A 15,294-nucleotide genomic window follows, 5' to 3' on the forward strand; every position below is an offset into this window, starting at 1 on the left:
GAATTCTTCTCATCAGTGGATCTATGTGCTTGTTTTTCCATTTGGCCAATTCTGTTTTTTAAGGCACTCTTCTCCTCATCGGCTTTTTGTACCTCTTTTACCATTTGGCCTAGTCTATTTTTTAAGGTGTTATTTTCTTCAGTATTTTTGCCAAGCTGTTGACTTATTTTTCATGATTTTTCTTGCATCATTCTCATTTTTTTCCCCAATTTTCTCTCTACCTCTCTGACTAATTTTGAAAATCTTATTGAGCTGTTCCATGGCCTGAGACCAATTCACATTTTTCTTGAAGGCTTTGGATGTAGGAGCTTTGACTTTGTTATCTTCTTCTGAGTGAGTGTTTTGATCTTCCTTGTTACCATAGTAACTTTCTATGGCCAGAATTTTTATTCTGTGGTTTGCTCATTTTCCCAGCCTATTAGTTGACTTTTAACTCTTTGTTAAAGTAGGACTCTACTTCCAGGGTGGAGGATGCACTGACTCAAGCTTCAGGAGTTTTGTGCATCTGTTTACAGACATACTTTTAGGGACCTGTAAGTTTTCAGCTCTTCTAAGGTGGTATGACCTAAGGAGATGTATTTACTACTCTTCTGGCCTATGCTCTGGTCTGTGAGTGACCACAAGCATCCCTTTCTGCCCTGGAACAGTGAGGAGAGTCCCCACTCTGCTGTAGCCACAAGCTCTGTTGTGCTAGTGCTCCTCCTCACCCTGGGACTGCCACCCAGGACTGTGACCTGGATCCAAGTATGGGCAAAACAACAAAGTCCTTCCTCAGTGCTAGCAAAGAGACCTCTGCAGTCTCCTTCTTGTTCAACTCCCTTACCATCTGTTGGTTGAGAAACTCTGTAAGCAGCTACTGCCACTGTTGATTCAGTAGCTCCTAAAGCCTGCTCCTGGTCTGATGAGGCGGGGACTGTGCTGGTGCGACCTGCACTGGACTGTGCTCCACTCTCAGCCAGGTACCACAGACCTTTCCTGCTGACATTCTAAGTTGTCTTGGGCTGAAAAATTGTTTTATTCAATTTTTTTGTGGGTTCCGTTGCCGTAGAATTTGTTTAGAGTCATTATTTAAAAGTATTTGAAGGGGTTTAGGGGAGAGCTCAGGCAAGTCCCTGCCTTTACTCTGCCATCTTGGCTCTACCACCTGTATGTATCTTTTAAAAGTCTAACTTGATTAGGGAGTTGCCTCATATCTGTATTTTCTGTCCTTCAGACAGTTCACCTATTTTCCTCTTCCTTGGAATTATTTCTTTTCATGTCTTCAGAATTCTATTCGTTTTGTTTTTCTTTCTTTTTTGAGACCTTTTTTTTGAGGTCCTATTTCCTCCATACTGGAAGTACAAAGGCCCAATCCCAATAATGAGCAGCCTGGGAGCTTCAACTTTCTCTTTTTTTCTGACCTGTTCTGGATCATCCTCCCTTAGGCAGCCTGGTGGCCCTTCACTCACAGGGAGACAGTGCAGACACACATTTGGGTTTAACCCTACTGCAACTCAAAACTCAAAATGGATCTCCAAGCTCAGCCACCCAGTATAGAGTATTGAAAGCAAGCACCACACCACCCATCCATTTTGAAAAGTTTCCCATCTCACCCCACCTCCTGACTTTTCCTGAACTATTTTGTCCTATTATTATGGATAACCTATAATTATGGGCAATCCCAGGTCGCCATTTCCAGCACCAGGAACTCAGATCCAATGGTGTAATGGACAGAGAGAAAGAGGAAACTTGGGTTTGGATACTTCATAGCTCTCTGGCCATGGGCAAGTCACTCAGTTTATCTGAGCTCTTGCTTCTTCACCACAATGGAATAATATATGTATCACATGTCACAGGATGGTTACAAGAAAAGTGTCTTGTAAATGTGAGCTGTTATTATTATGGCACATGAGGGGCCTCTAGGGAAGAGTACTTTTCATACTTCTCCATTCTCTCTCTGAATTAGGATTGGAGTCTGGGATAGGCCCTTTGGATACCAACAGCTGGCATTTATATAGCACTTTGAGGTTGACAAATAACTTTAAATCACATTCTATCCTCAATGTGGATGAGGTAGATAGGGAGAATATTACGATCCCAAATAAACAAATGTAAATATATATATATATATATACTATATATATATATATATAAATGCATATTCTCTCTCTCTCTCTCTCTCTCTGTCTCTCTCTGTCTCTCTGTTTCTCTCTCTCTCTCTCTCTCTCTCTCTCTCTCTCTCTCTCTCTCTCTCTCTCTCTTTCTCCTTCTGTCTCTCCACATATGTATGATCCATACACACACATACACACACTTCTACTTTCAGTGCAACTTACAGTTTGGGTTTCACTGAGGCAAGGGTGGGGTAGTTTGTTTGCTATCTAGTAGATTTCTCTGAATTTAGAGTTGTGTAATGAGTTGGTTCCAGCTGTGTGGGTTTAGGGCCAGGAAACCCTGCATTCCACTGGCAAAGAGGGAGGTAGCAGAAAGAAGAGGGACTTCAGTGGGAGGAGAGTCAGGGAAAGGGCGGGAGGGGAGGAGAGTCTGAGGTAGAAGGCCAATGCTCATTTCCTCTTTCAGAAGGCGTGTTTACTTGTCCTCTGGAGTGGACTTGCTGGAGTTGTTGGGACGGGTGTGTGCTGCTATTTTCTGAATCTGTGCTGCTTGGAATCCACTCCTGTTATCCCGTGCCTGCTATGGGGGGACTGGGGGTGCCCCAGCCTTTTGCCACGACCAGCTCTATACTGCTGTGGGTAACACTGTTGTGTCTAGGTGAGTCTGAGCTTAATGGAGTAGAAAATGGGGGTGCAAAAACAATTCTACCTCATGCATCGTTTGGGCGCATAACTTGAGAGGAAAGCACGACTGTGAGAGGTAGAAAGAAGGGTGAGGGAGTGGGAAGGGGCTAAACGGAACCAGTTCCTTAGGATCAGGACAGAAGCGAGAGTTAAAGTTGCTGGTCAGTCCCATGCCAACAACACTGATTCTGACAGGAAACTCTTGTTTGAGTGTCCTCTCCTGACCAGGCACCTGATAGTTTTTCCTTCCCCCTCCTATTGTGGCCTTCTCTTTGAAAACCTGACCCTCTCTATGGTATAAATGGCTCATAACAACTCACTGTAAGACAGACATCTCCAAGATGTTTCTATTTTAATAACCACAGTGGAATCAAATTGCTTCAGTTGAGAGTGCTTCTCCCTGTGTGGCTCAAATGGCAAAAAGTTTGCTGTTGTTTGCTCCCTCTCTTGTGTCTAAAGCTGGCTTTCCTTGTTGAGGGAAGGGAAGTGTTTATCCAGGGACCTGGGGAATAGGGAGAACCTCAATTTCAGTAATTCAGGAACAGCAGATTGTGAGGCTTGAAGAATGAGGAGAATTGTGTTTATTTCCTTTAGATACATATAGACACTGGAATGGAGGGGGGTGGGGAGGTAGGATGGGTATACAGGCTGTCCCCCAAAAATGTTAGTGCATTTTTAAGCTCTGAGCTGTGGCCTTAGATCAAAGATTTAGAGTTGGAAGAAGCCTTAGTGGTCACTTGGATGCCTCCCCTCCTTCCTCTATTTTTTAGATGGAAAAAACCCCAAAAAACTGAGGCCAAAGAAGCTGAATTATTTGCACGCAGTCGCAAAGGTAGCAGAGACATCATCTGACCTCAGGTCCTCTGACTCCAAAGCCACACCAGGCCTCTGATTTGGGAGCAAATTCTTCTTCTTTCCTCTTTTTTGGGGGGGTCATCTCCAGATCAAATTTTAAGTTCAGATGAGATATACTGAGTGTGGATTTCCTACCCCACCAAGGCCAAAATGCACTCCAAGGGCTCCAGGCCTGCCTACAGTGGGTCATGGCAGACAGTCCTCTCCACTCCTCCCAAACGTATGCAGCTCATACTAGTGTCCAGACAGATCCCATAGCTCTGTGAAGTCATAAATCTATCCAGTCAACTTTTGATTCAACTCAGTGACCTGAGGACCCCAGGATTCCTGGACCTATTTCCATAAGAGGACTGAAATAGAGAAATCCCTAGACATGATAATGGGCAGTGCTTAGTGGTGAAAATGAGGAAGAGCAAAGGCTAGAACAGAACTTTAGAGCCCAAAGAGACATGAAATGCCATCTAGTCTAGTTGTCCTATTTTATAGATGAGACTCAGGCCTTGAGAGGGCTCAATGTCTAGCCCAAGTTCCCACAGTTGGTAAAAATGGCAGAGCCAGTGTTCCATAAACACTTGGTAAATGAAGGGACTTTCTTACTCGAGATCACACTGCCGTGTCTCCTGACTTTCAGAACAGTTCCTCTGTCCAAGACATTTGGATGTCTGCGGTTCTTACCATTTTCAGTCAGTTGCTGGGGAGATGCTTTTCTCATAGCGTCCTGCTCTGTCTTTCTGTCTACATGAGGGGAAAGTTCTGATTTTCCTGCACCTTCCCTCTGTACAGTCTCTGAACATCTAAACATCCCTGGCCTTGTTCTCCTGTTCAGGCAAGGATCCAATTCTGCGTTTGCACTAACAAGAGCTAGCATTTAAATGGCACCTTAAAGTTTGTAAAGGGCTTTACATGGATTCATTTGATCTCCACAACAAGCCTGTGATGTAGGTGCTGTTATTGTCCCCATGTTAGAGATGAGGAAACTGAGGCTAAGAGACTTGCCCAGGATCACACAGTTAGTAAGTGTCTGAGGTCTAGTTCTGAGCCCAGATCTTCCTGCCTAGGCCCAGCGTTCTATCCACTGCACCACCTGGTTAAATCGTGACTACTCACCAATCCTAATGCTGCCCCAATGGCCTTTCCTAGTTCTTAAGAAGCATAACTAGTAATATGGAAATAAGTTTTGCATGATTTCACATGTATAATTAATATTACATTTCTTGCCTTTTCAATGGGTAGGGGAGAGGTGGAAAGGAGGGAGAGAATTGGGAACTCAAAATTAAAAAAGAAAGAATGTTAAAAATAAGTAAATAACAAATAAAAAAAGACAAACAAAAAAAGAAAAAGCATAGCCAGGTACAGCCAGTCCCCCAGAGACTCTCCTTCCTTTGTCCTTCTCCCTGTTCCTGAGCACTCTTAGATTAAATCCTACTCTCAAGAAAGGACTTAATTCAATAAATCCATTGACATGGAGGTGGGAAGATGTTTGCCTTTTGAAAGGGAACAAAACCTTAAGCCCTAGGAAGGTCTCTGATGGCATTTCAAGCAGTAAGTTACTTTCTTATTTGGTTGAGGGGAGGGAACTTCCAGTGCCCCTGGAATCACTCTGATTCCAGGCAGCTCTGAGGAACACTGGGAAAGGCTGCACACAGGCCTCTATGGGTCCCTCGCCTGGCTAATGGGAGTTCCAGCTGCCCAACCCCTGGGTCCCTGTCCTGGTCTAATCTCTGCTTTCTGGTCTCTTGCAGCTCCAGCCATCAGGAGTAGTGGTAAGTTCTGTATTCAATGTTGGCCTCTTTTTTCTTAACCACCCTCTGCCCGGCCCTTCCTGAACGTTGATATCAGTACAGTATAGGACATATCAATACATCCAGGACAGTAGCTCCTATCCTGACTGGAGCCTTGCACCCACCTGATTAAAGGCAGATGAGACTTTAGTGCCAACCCTGAAGCATCTGGCACTGAGTTAACTCTCTTCTCCAAGTACTTTCTTTTGATCCCTAGAGACTCAACCCTCTTGCTCAGGAACCTGTTGTTTTTAGGTAGTTCAGTTATGTCTGACTCTCCTTCTCTAACGTGTCTCCATTTTATAGATGGAGAACTGAGACAAACAGGCATATGAGGCTTGCCCAGGGTCACACAGCTAGTAAGCGTCTGAGGCAGGATTTGAACACAGGTCTTCCTGACTTCGGGCCTGGGGCTCTATCTACTGCCCCACCTAGCTGCCCTTCTGGGTTTGAGCAGTTCTTGTGTGTGTATTCCATTTCTTCTGTATCCCTGGGCTTGAGTGTGTTTCACCACCTCCTCCATGGAAAGAAAGGTCTACTATCTACTATCCATTTGACCTTGTCATTTAACTGCTCCAAGCCTCAGTTTTCTCATCTGCAAAATGAGCCAGTTGGACTCACTAGATAATCTCTATGGTTGCGGCTCTAAATCCTATGAATTAGGATCAAATGAGAGAATGTGTGTAAAATGCTTAGCATAGCACTTGGCACACAGTAGGCACTTAATAAATGCTTGTTTCCCACCTCCACTCCCCATGGCATGTCTGAATTTCGTATGTCTGTGGTTCCTCTGAGGTTGTCAGCATAGCTGGTGGGTCATGGATCAGAGCTGGGAAGGGTCATCTAGTCCAACTTCCTCATTTTGCAGGTGAGGAAACTGAGTCCAACTAAGGTTAACTGAGTAGCTCAAGGTTATGCAACTACTAGTGGCTAAACCAGAATTTGAACCCAAGATCTTGAATCCAAAGCCAGCATTCTTTCTCCTGCCTCAAGTGATCTCTAAATGTCTGTGTCTGCGTTGTGTAGGTCATGTCCAATGAAGTCAGCAAGTAATAATTATGTGTGTGTGACATCACAGAAACTAATGACTGTTGGGGATACACAGAAAGGCAAGAACAATCCCTTCTCTCAAGGAGCTCACAGTCTGTGGGTGCTGCTGTCGATACCATGTTGAACATATGCATTGTGCATTGTACATGTGTCTGTATCTACTATGCTTAGATCTTGGGTCTCTGTAGTATATCAACTGAGAGGGTTGGAGGAGGAGGTATTGGGGGCAGAGATTCAGATGCTTTGAGGAGGATAGCAGCTAGTAGGAGCTGGGGTCCCTGGCCTTGGGATGGAGGCAAATGCAACCCTTCTCTCTTCCTTCAGGCAGAGGGTTTCCTCAGTGAATGGATCCCTTTCCTTCCCTCACAGCCATACTGACCCAGCGATTTTTGGGTTTCCCCTAGATTTTGGAGACTGAACTTACAGATCATTCATTCTTCCTTTCCCTGAGATGGGTTCTCTTCGAGAAGATGAGGGCTCTTGGGGTTTCGTGGTTGTTGTTTGCTGTTTTTCTTTTTACCAATCAGATGGGACCTAGGGGATCCCTAAGGAGCTGTCCACCCTTCTGGAAAAGCCCCTGTGGCCTCATGACTGAGTGTGGCATCAATGTGTGAGAAAACTGCCACCTGTAGTTGACCCAGCTCTGACTTTTTGTCTATCCCACAGTCCTCTAAACACCCACTGCATGTGTTCCATTTTATTCTCTGTGCCTGGCACTGGTGTCCTCCTCTCAGATCTGGGATTTTATGCCTCCTTGGAAGCTCATTTTCTTCATTTCCCTCTCCTCTCTACCCTCATCAGGGCCCCCAAGAGCAGAACTATGCCTGGATCCCCCATGGATCAATGTGCTTCGAGGGGACAATGTGACTTTGACTTGTGACGGGTTCCAGAACCCTGGACAGGATTCCATTGAATGGCTCCACAATGGGTCAGTTCTTTCCATCCACCAGGACTCCTACTTCATCCCTGCTATCAACATGGAGGACAGTGGGGAATATCAGTGCCGGACAGAACACACAGCTCTCAGCAGCTCTGTGCAACTACAGGTCTCTAGTGGTAAGTGAAGGATAAGGAGTCTGGGGTAGGGTGGAGGGGGAGGGGAAGAGCTGAAATCTGCTTACAATACAGGCTGGAAAGGGACATATCCTGTTTATTGGCAGAGCTTATGTCAAGGGGGACGGATGGGAGAGTTCCTGAGAAATCCACAAGTTATTTTAATTCTCCTTTTCACTATTCCCCTCACTGAGATATAGGTTCAGCTTGTCTTGTTCTAAGTTTTTCTAACTGACTCTTTCTATTTTCACTACTCATTTCTATCAGGAAATTTCCAGAACTGCCCCCCAAGTGACCAGGAAACTAGGGACTGACATTTAATCAGTCAATAAGTATTTATGAAAGGCATATCATGTACTAATTACTGGAAATAAAAGTATAGAGAATGAAACAATCCCTGGTCACAAAGAGCTTACATCCTAATGGGGGAAATAACAAATATATACACACACACACACACACACACACACACACATACATTACTCATATGTAATGTAACATATATTATATATATTATATATGGACATACATACATACTACATACATATAAAATTTATAAGTACAAATATGTATATATACAAGGTATTTTGAAAGGAAAGTTGCTTGCAGTTGAGAAGACCAGGAAAGGTATGGTGCAGAAGGTCTTGCCTGAGCTGCATCTTATAGGAAGAGATGAACTTTATGAGGGAGAGGTGAGGAGGGGCTGCATTCCAGGCATAGGGGTGGGGGTGGGGTATAAAGATGGACAGTGAAAAAGCCTGGAGGTGGGAGCTGAAGGTAGCATAAGAGGAACAGAGAGAAGGCCAGGTTGTCTGGGTGGTCAAATCAAAGGAGGAAAGAGTCAGGTCCAGTGAGACTGGGTTGGTTGTCAAGGCCTTTCAAAGTTAACAAAGGAATTTGCATTTTTCCCTAGAGCCAATAGAGCCACTGGAGTTGGTTGAGCAGTAGAGTCCCATGGTCAGCTCACCATGCTGTAGAGTTCCCTGCAGGCTGAAGGTTATGGCTGCAGATTACAAATGACCTCACCTTTGCTAAAGTGTTTTAGGCCTCTGCCTAGTTCATTAATTCCTCCCAAGTTGCCTCCATGTTTGTCTTACCTGCACATTCTCCCCATTTCTTAGGTTGTTATATGTGGTGAATGGTTATTTAAGGAGGAATAGTACCTCTAGTGTGAGGGTTTGCTAAATCCATCTCTAGGCTGTTCATCCACCTTTGGTGTCCACCTGGCACTCAGCTCTCTCCTGTGGTTCCAAGACATAGCTTTTGTCGTGGTCACCTGTCTTGGCAGATGGGTTAAATGAGGTTGAGGGTAACCAACCAGCCACAAACCCATTGACAAGTTAGTAGCATGTCTGCCCCAGTATGTGAAGATTTCTGTCAGTGGAATGGGCAGATAACAACATCTTATTCCAATGGACATGAAGGTGACTGAAGCAAGCACTGTGGAGTGCTTAGAGCTTGGTCAGACATTGAAGATGCCAGGGTCATCCACTTCATCCTGGGCCATTGCCAGTCATCCTAACTTTTGTCTAGCCACTGGACTTTAATGACTCTGGAAGAGAGTGAATCTGAGAACTTTGTGCAACTCTATTTCTCTTAAATCCTATACACCCATGAGTCAAGACACCAAAGACAAACAACAACAACATGTGAACAGATTCTAGCAAGTGCCTTTCTGCATGCCCTTAGTCCAGTTCAGTGACTGGAATCATTGTTCAGAGTTAGGGTCTGCTTTTCTTTGTCTTTGGAGACAGCAGAATTCTTAGATGGCCCAAGGCTCTAGGACAAGCTAAAATGTCCTGAACTAATGGCCTTTGTGTTTGTCTTTCAGATTGGCTGCTACTCCAAGTAGAGAGATTAGAATTTATGGAAGGTGACACCATGACCCTGAGGTGCCATAGTTGGAGGAGCAAACCACTGCACAAAGTCACATACTACCACAATGACAAACCCTTAAAATATGAGTTTCAGAGTTTCAACTACGTTGTCCCTAAAGTGAATTATACTCACAGTGGATCTTACTCCTGTACAGGGGTCATGGGGCATATTTCCCATCTATCTGCAACTGTGGTTATCACTGTCAAAGGTAAGGAGACTGGGTCAAGGCATTTGAGAGGAAAAGATAGACATCTAGGACCAAGATTATGTGGTTCTTATGGGTGACAAGAAAATGCTAGAAAGAGATAATAGGAATAATTGACATTTAGGTAGCATTTTTAGGTTTATGAAGCATTTTTCATACATGTTTCATTTGATTTCCACAAAAAAACAAACAACCCACCTGCATTACTGTGACTATCACTATTATTGTCATTTTAGAGGTAACAAATTGAGGTTCAGAGAGGTGTGACATCTCCATGACAACACAGCAGCAGGATCTGAATGAGGGTCTTCCTTATTCCAAGCCCAGCACACTATATATTGTGTCATACCACTCTCTCAATAATTCCAGTTGAGGCAAAAAGCCATGGAGAGTCATGACAGTCCCACTATGTGGTGATCAGGTCAGATGGGTGGGGGCCCTAACCAGAAGTCCAGTTCCTCCATGCTCACCTACTACGGAGACCACAGCTCCCAAGTGATGAGCTTTAAGAAGATAGCTTTTCAATGACTCTTGAGCTTAACCCAGAATATCAAAGGAACCCTCTAAGTAGGGGGAGAAGATCATCTTCATACAAAATTTACAAAGTACTCCTAGAACCCCACAACCCATCCTCTACCATCTCCCAGGCCATCTCCTTCACAATAGTTCTGTATCCAGGTAGAGACTGTGTAAGCCTGTGCAAATGACCTCTCCCTGTAAGAGAAGCCTGAGGAGTCCTCTACAAGGTTATGAGTGAAGGCCTCCATCAGTAGAGTGAAGGGACCTGAATCAAGTCAACAAAAAATATACAAGCATTTCTTAAGTGTCAGGTCCTGTACTATGTTAAGCTCTGTAGGTTCAAAGAAAGAAAAAAAATAGTCTCTGATAGAATTAAGCAGGACTAGGAAAGGCTTGTTTCTTATAGAAGGTGTTATTGGAACTGAGACTAAAAGAAGCCAAGAACACTGGGAGGCTGAGACTAGGAGCATGCTTAACTACTAAAGATAAGTGAGGAGTAAAGGGGAAGCCTGAGGCAAGGCTAATTTAGCAACAATGGAGGGTAAGGAGAGGGTAGAGGTAGGGAAGTAGTGCCGTGTATCTTGAGATCTCTCTTTCCCAAGATCAGGAGAGAATCACAGAACCGTGAATGTGATTGTACCAATTTTGATCCTGGTGGTTGTGATGGCTATAAGTGCTGCTGCTGTCCTGTATTACTACAAGCGACACAAAAAACCAGGTACGTGGTTCCCCTTGGTTTCTTACGTAATGTGCTCTCTTCTTGGCCAACATCCCAAACCCTGTCCTTCCCCAGACCCTGGATTACTAATGTTTTTTTCATGGCCTAGAGAATCCCCTGCCATACACATACCTATAATTGTGGGATTCTTTAACACAGCAGGGAAATTCTTTTATCCCACAGATGCTGCTATAGGGAGCTTGGAGACAGTGCTTTACCAATTTAATAAAAAATATCAACTTGTCATGTAACTTGATGGAGAAACAAAGATATGATAAGAGAAACAGTAAGGAACAGAGAGACAGGGACAAAGACAGTCACTAAGAGACGCTAAAATCCAGACTGATGATCTCTGAGACACACCCCAGCTAGTCTACTTAGTTATCAGCATTTTTGTCTCTTTGGATTATCCTCTTGATTTACTAATGACCACTTCCTTTTCCTTGGCTGGGATTATCTCAACTGGATTCTTCAATGGTGCCCTTAAATCAAAGACAGGCTCTGCATGGGGTTATGGAAATGAAAGCAATGCTTGAAATTCCATAGGATCACAGATTTAGAGAAGGAAGGGATCTTCTAGGTCACCTAACAAAATTTCCTGACTTTACAGATGAGGCAATGGTGGCCTAGAAAGGTTAAGCAGCTTCTCTAGGGTCACACAAATAGAAAGGAGCAGAGTCAGAACTACAGTAGTCCTCCAGCTTCTAATCTGGCCTCTTTATACCACATTTGGCTGCCTTTCTCTTTCTCCCCATGCTTCCAACCAAATTTCCCTGAATAACCCGAGTGCTAGATGAAGGAGCCTGAGTAATTTGGAGCTGAACTCTCACGGAAGGTGGGGAGCCTTAGTCTCTCCTGGCAGTGGGATGGGGGAGGGGAAGGAAGTGGTAGTGGCTCAGCCACTGTTGGGTCTTGGACACGGACATCTTTGACATGAGATGAGATTTGGTGCTTCCTCACCTGGTCCACCACCTCTCCTGGCCTGAGATCTGAAGTACAGAAATCCCAAGGTCTTTGGATTTGTTTACTTCCCACTGTCTCAGAAAGTATCTCATTGAGTGGTGTGTGGCAGCTTTAAGGGGGTGTCTGTTTCTCCCTTAATCAAACCCTTTCACCTGTCCTTGGTCCTGAGGTTCGTGACTGTCCCATTGTCTCACTAGCCTTATATGTGCCCTGCCTTAGCTCTCCCAGACAGTACTAAACACAGGGAACAAGGAGAAAATCTCCCAGAGGAACGAAGAGAGTACGCGTGGCTCTCTCATTGGCTGTCCCAATATATGGTGGGACACAGATACACCTTGCCCAAGTTGGAATGGCAAGGTGGACTGGAGGCTGAAGAAAAGGAGGCTTGTGGGAGCTCAGCAGAGCTCTAAGGAGGGCAGAAGCTCAGCTCTCTTGGTCAGCCCTGTAGCATAGCTAGGACAACATTGGAGATGGGGAAAAGTGGAGATGCTACATGGCATAGCCTACACAGCCAGGAGTTCAGGACAGCGCTTCTCAGAAAGGGGAGTAAGGGGTATCTAGGGCTAGTATGGGACTCTCAGGAGCATTGTGAGGTCTGTTGTGAGGAGAAGGGAGATAGTAATATAATCCTCACAGTAACTCTGTGAGTCAAGAAGTGTAAGCATCATTATAACCATTTTACAGATGAAGTAACTGAGATGCAAAAGGATCATACGATTTACCCAAGATCCTAATATCCTAGGATCATAGATTTAGAGATGGAAGTGACCTCAAAGATCATTTAGTGCAACCCCCTCATTTTACAGATGAGGAAACTGAGGCCCATAGAATTAAAGGGACTTGCTGAAAGGCACACAGGTGGCAGAGTTCTGCTTTGACTCCAAATACAGCCTTCCTTCCACCACGCTATATGCGGATGCTAAGTGGTGGAAGCAGGATTCAAATCCAGATCTTCTGGACTCAAATCCAATATCATTAGAAGATGAACATGTTCTCCTAAGGAGGGTGAGGAGTCAGGGCTCTGGAGTGGAAGTGTGTGGCAGACCCAGCAGCAGCTGCAGGGCCAGGAGGTAGGGCTGGCTCAGGGAAGGAATCTGGCTACCTTGCCCTTGCTTACAGAAAGGGACTGAGGATGGGGGCAAGCTTGGATCTTTTTTTTTTAATTGTAGAAGATTAGGTTGTCCTTCTTAGCTTCTGTCTTATCTATACAAATAGCAGCAACAGCAACAGTATCTCTAGCACTTTATAAACCCTTTTCTGTAGCAATGTATGTGCCTGACAACTTTTCTTTTCCTTCACAGCCCACACTCCTGATGAGATAGGAAGGATTGAGGTAAGTGTGGTTCCTTATCTCCCTCACCACACACTCTACCCCATCCTGTTCTCCCCTTTCTTTAATGGAATCTATTATGTTTTTTCGTGCTCCATCTCTTCTGCTCTACACATCCCACTTCCCCAATTCTTCCTCATCTCTCTTTTTTCTCTAGGTGGAGAATTCGATGTCTTATTCACTTCTAAAGCACACAGACAATCCTGAGGAAGAAGTACCAGGACACTCAACTTATCAGAATCATTAATAGTCGTGACCGCCTCTATCCCTCCCTCAGTGGCCTTAACCTGCTTGTTCCCACAAGCACCAGGTTGAGGCATCTGGTGGACCTAAGGCCGGAGACCAGCAGCTTCCTGAGCCAACTTTGCCATTCCAGGAAAATGGATTTGAAAATCTCTTTTGCACTTGTCTGTGTGAATCCTAAACTGCTTTTAAAGACTTGAAGGCAATTGACTGTCAGTGTTTACACTGCCTGTCTATGCTGCCAACATCTACCCAATCCAAATGACTTTGTACCCTGAATCGCTCTTGCACAGTACTCTGGACAATCCCAAATGTCTGGGTCCCTTTAGAGGAACGGCTGTGCTCCCTCCTGACGCTGCTCTCTCCCTAGGGCAGGCTTTGTCTGTAGAGGCAGTTTTCTCTTTCCATAGGTGTTGGGGCAGGAGCAGGAGGTGGCTGAGCAGGGCTCCCCTTAGGTCAGGATGATCTAACAAGAGATGAAATCGGGTGTCTCTGTACCCCGAATCTCCTTGTCCCACCCCTAAATAGTCCTTGTTTTGAGTTGAAATGGAAAGTCCTAGGGCAGAAGATAGTGGGCCACAGGCACCTGTTTTGTCACAGCCTGCTTTTGAAAAGTCTGGTGCTTTATGGAAACCTCTCTGGAGGGCTGTGCCCTCCCTTGAAGCATTTAGGAAGCCTCAAGAGGAGTAAATGCCCCTGAATTACCACATCAGATTCAACATTGCCATAAGAACCTCATTGCTAGTGCAGAGACCTTGGTGCTAAATGTTTGGGTGCTCAATGTGAATCTGGCCTGTAGTGAGCAGGAGGCAGGTAAGGCATCCAGGGGATTAGGAAAGAGGTATCTGGGAAAGGGGTCAGGGAATGTCACTTGTAATCACTCCTTTCTAGACATGCATTGTTCCCCTGGGAGGTGGACATCTCAGCGCTGCTGTTCTGGCTGGGGTCCAATCTCTTTGCTCAGGGCAGGTGGTGTGGGTTAGGGGAGGGGCCTCAAAGGCATCCTGAGACCAGAGGTGACATGGTGCTGGAGAAGGAATCCTGGAGCTGGGTCTGAACAGTGCCTCTTCTGCTTACTATAATGTGACAATGGATAAATCAGCTCAGCTGGGGCCTCAGGTTTCCCATCTGCCAGAAGAGAGGCTTTTACCAGATGATCTCAATTCAATTGAATCATGCTCATTAAGCATTTGCTGTGTATCTCTGGCACTTATTGTCTATCAGGAGGCTATTATCTCTGGCTTCCTAATAAACGGACAGCATTTCTTTCCTTCTCCCACCCATTTCCCCAGTGTTTTCATAGGGTGAGATTAAGAATATACATTCTGTTTCCTCAGGATGTATGTTTAATTAGTGAAAGTGATTTTTATTAAGCCTTCTTGACCTCATGTTCTTAATTTGTTTTAGTGTCTTTTCAATCAAGTTCTGAAATCATACTGTGATGCCCTGGGCAAGTCACTTAGCTGACCTTTATAAAGTGCCTTAAGATTTGCAAAATGTTTTGCATTTTTATGGTGTCACTTGATCCTAAAAATAGTTATTTTATTCCTGTTTTACAGATGGGAAAACTAAGGTATAGGATTGCCGACATGATTTGCCCATACCCATGATAAGCTAATAAGTGTCAGAGGCAGGATTCCAACCTAAGCCTCTCCTGACACCAAATCCAGTTCCTATTCCATCCATTTCCAGTGCTGCCACTCAGAACTTTGGTTACTCATCTGTAAAATGATGCCTTGGACAATACAGTCGCTAACATCTCTTCCAGCTCTAACATTCTGTGATCCTACATATAATAAAGCAATGTTATTAGATTATAAGGCAGTCAGAGACTCTTTTCTATTAGGTTGTTGAACCACAGTGAGTGCTGAGGGCCTCCTGGTGGGGAAGGGGCTTTTGTCTTCGAGAACGGAAAAAAGGTA

General features: G+C 44.7%; 1 protein-coding gene across 1 annotated transcript; it reads left to right on the forward strand.

The window, feature by feature from the left end:
- Positions 1-2,572: 2,572 nt before the first annotated feature.
- Positions 2,573-15,192, forward strand: LOC118845849 (low affinity immunoglobulin gamma Fc region receptor II-b-like). The gene is made up of 7 exons (XM_036753900.1): positions 2,573-2,751; positions 5,375-5,395; positions 7,265-7,519; positions 9,348-9,602; positions 10,726-10,836; positions 13,101-13,132; positions 13,287-15,192. The coding sequence occupies exons 1-7, from the start codon at positions 2,676-2,678 to the stop codon at positions 13,374-13,376; spliced, it is 840 nt and encodes a 279-aa protein (XP_036609795.1). The 5' UTR covers positions 2,573-2,675; the 3' UTR covers positions 13,377-15,192.
- The last annotated feature ends 102 nt before the right edge of the window (positions 15,193-15,294 follow it).

This window comes from Trichosurus vulpecula, chromosome 4, assembly GCF_011100635.1.
Source record: "Trichosurus vulpecula isolate mTriVul1 chromosome 4, mTriVul1.pri, whole genome shotgun sequence".
NCBI classification, from domain to species: domain Eukaryota; kingdom Metazoa; phylum Chordata; class Mammalia; order Diprotodontia; family Phalangeridae; genus Trichosurus; species Trichosurus vulpecula.

What these genes read in the sequence shown, in the direction of transcription:
- LOC118845849 (XM_036753900.1), top strand. Translation starts at nt 2,676, where the DNA reads ATGGGGGGACTGGGGGTGCCCCAGCCTTTTGCCACGACCAGCTCTATA. An exon ending in CAAGCGACACAAAAAACCAG is followed by an intron (nt 10,837 to 13,100) that starts GTACGTGGTTCC and finishes TTTCCTTCACAG; the next exon opens with CCCACACTCCTGATGAGATA. An exon ending in ATGAGATAGGAAGGATTGAG is followed by an intron (nt 13,133 to 13,286) that starts GTAAGTGTGGTT and finishes TTTTTTCTCTAG; the next exon opens with GTGGAGAATTCGATGTCTTA.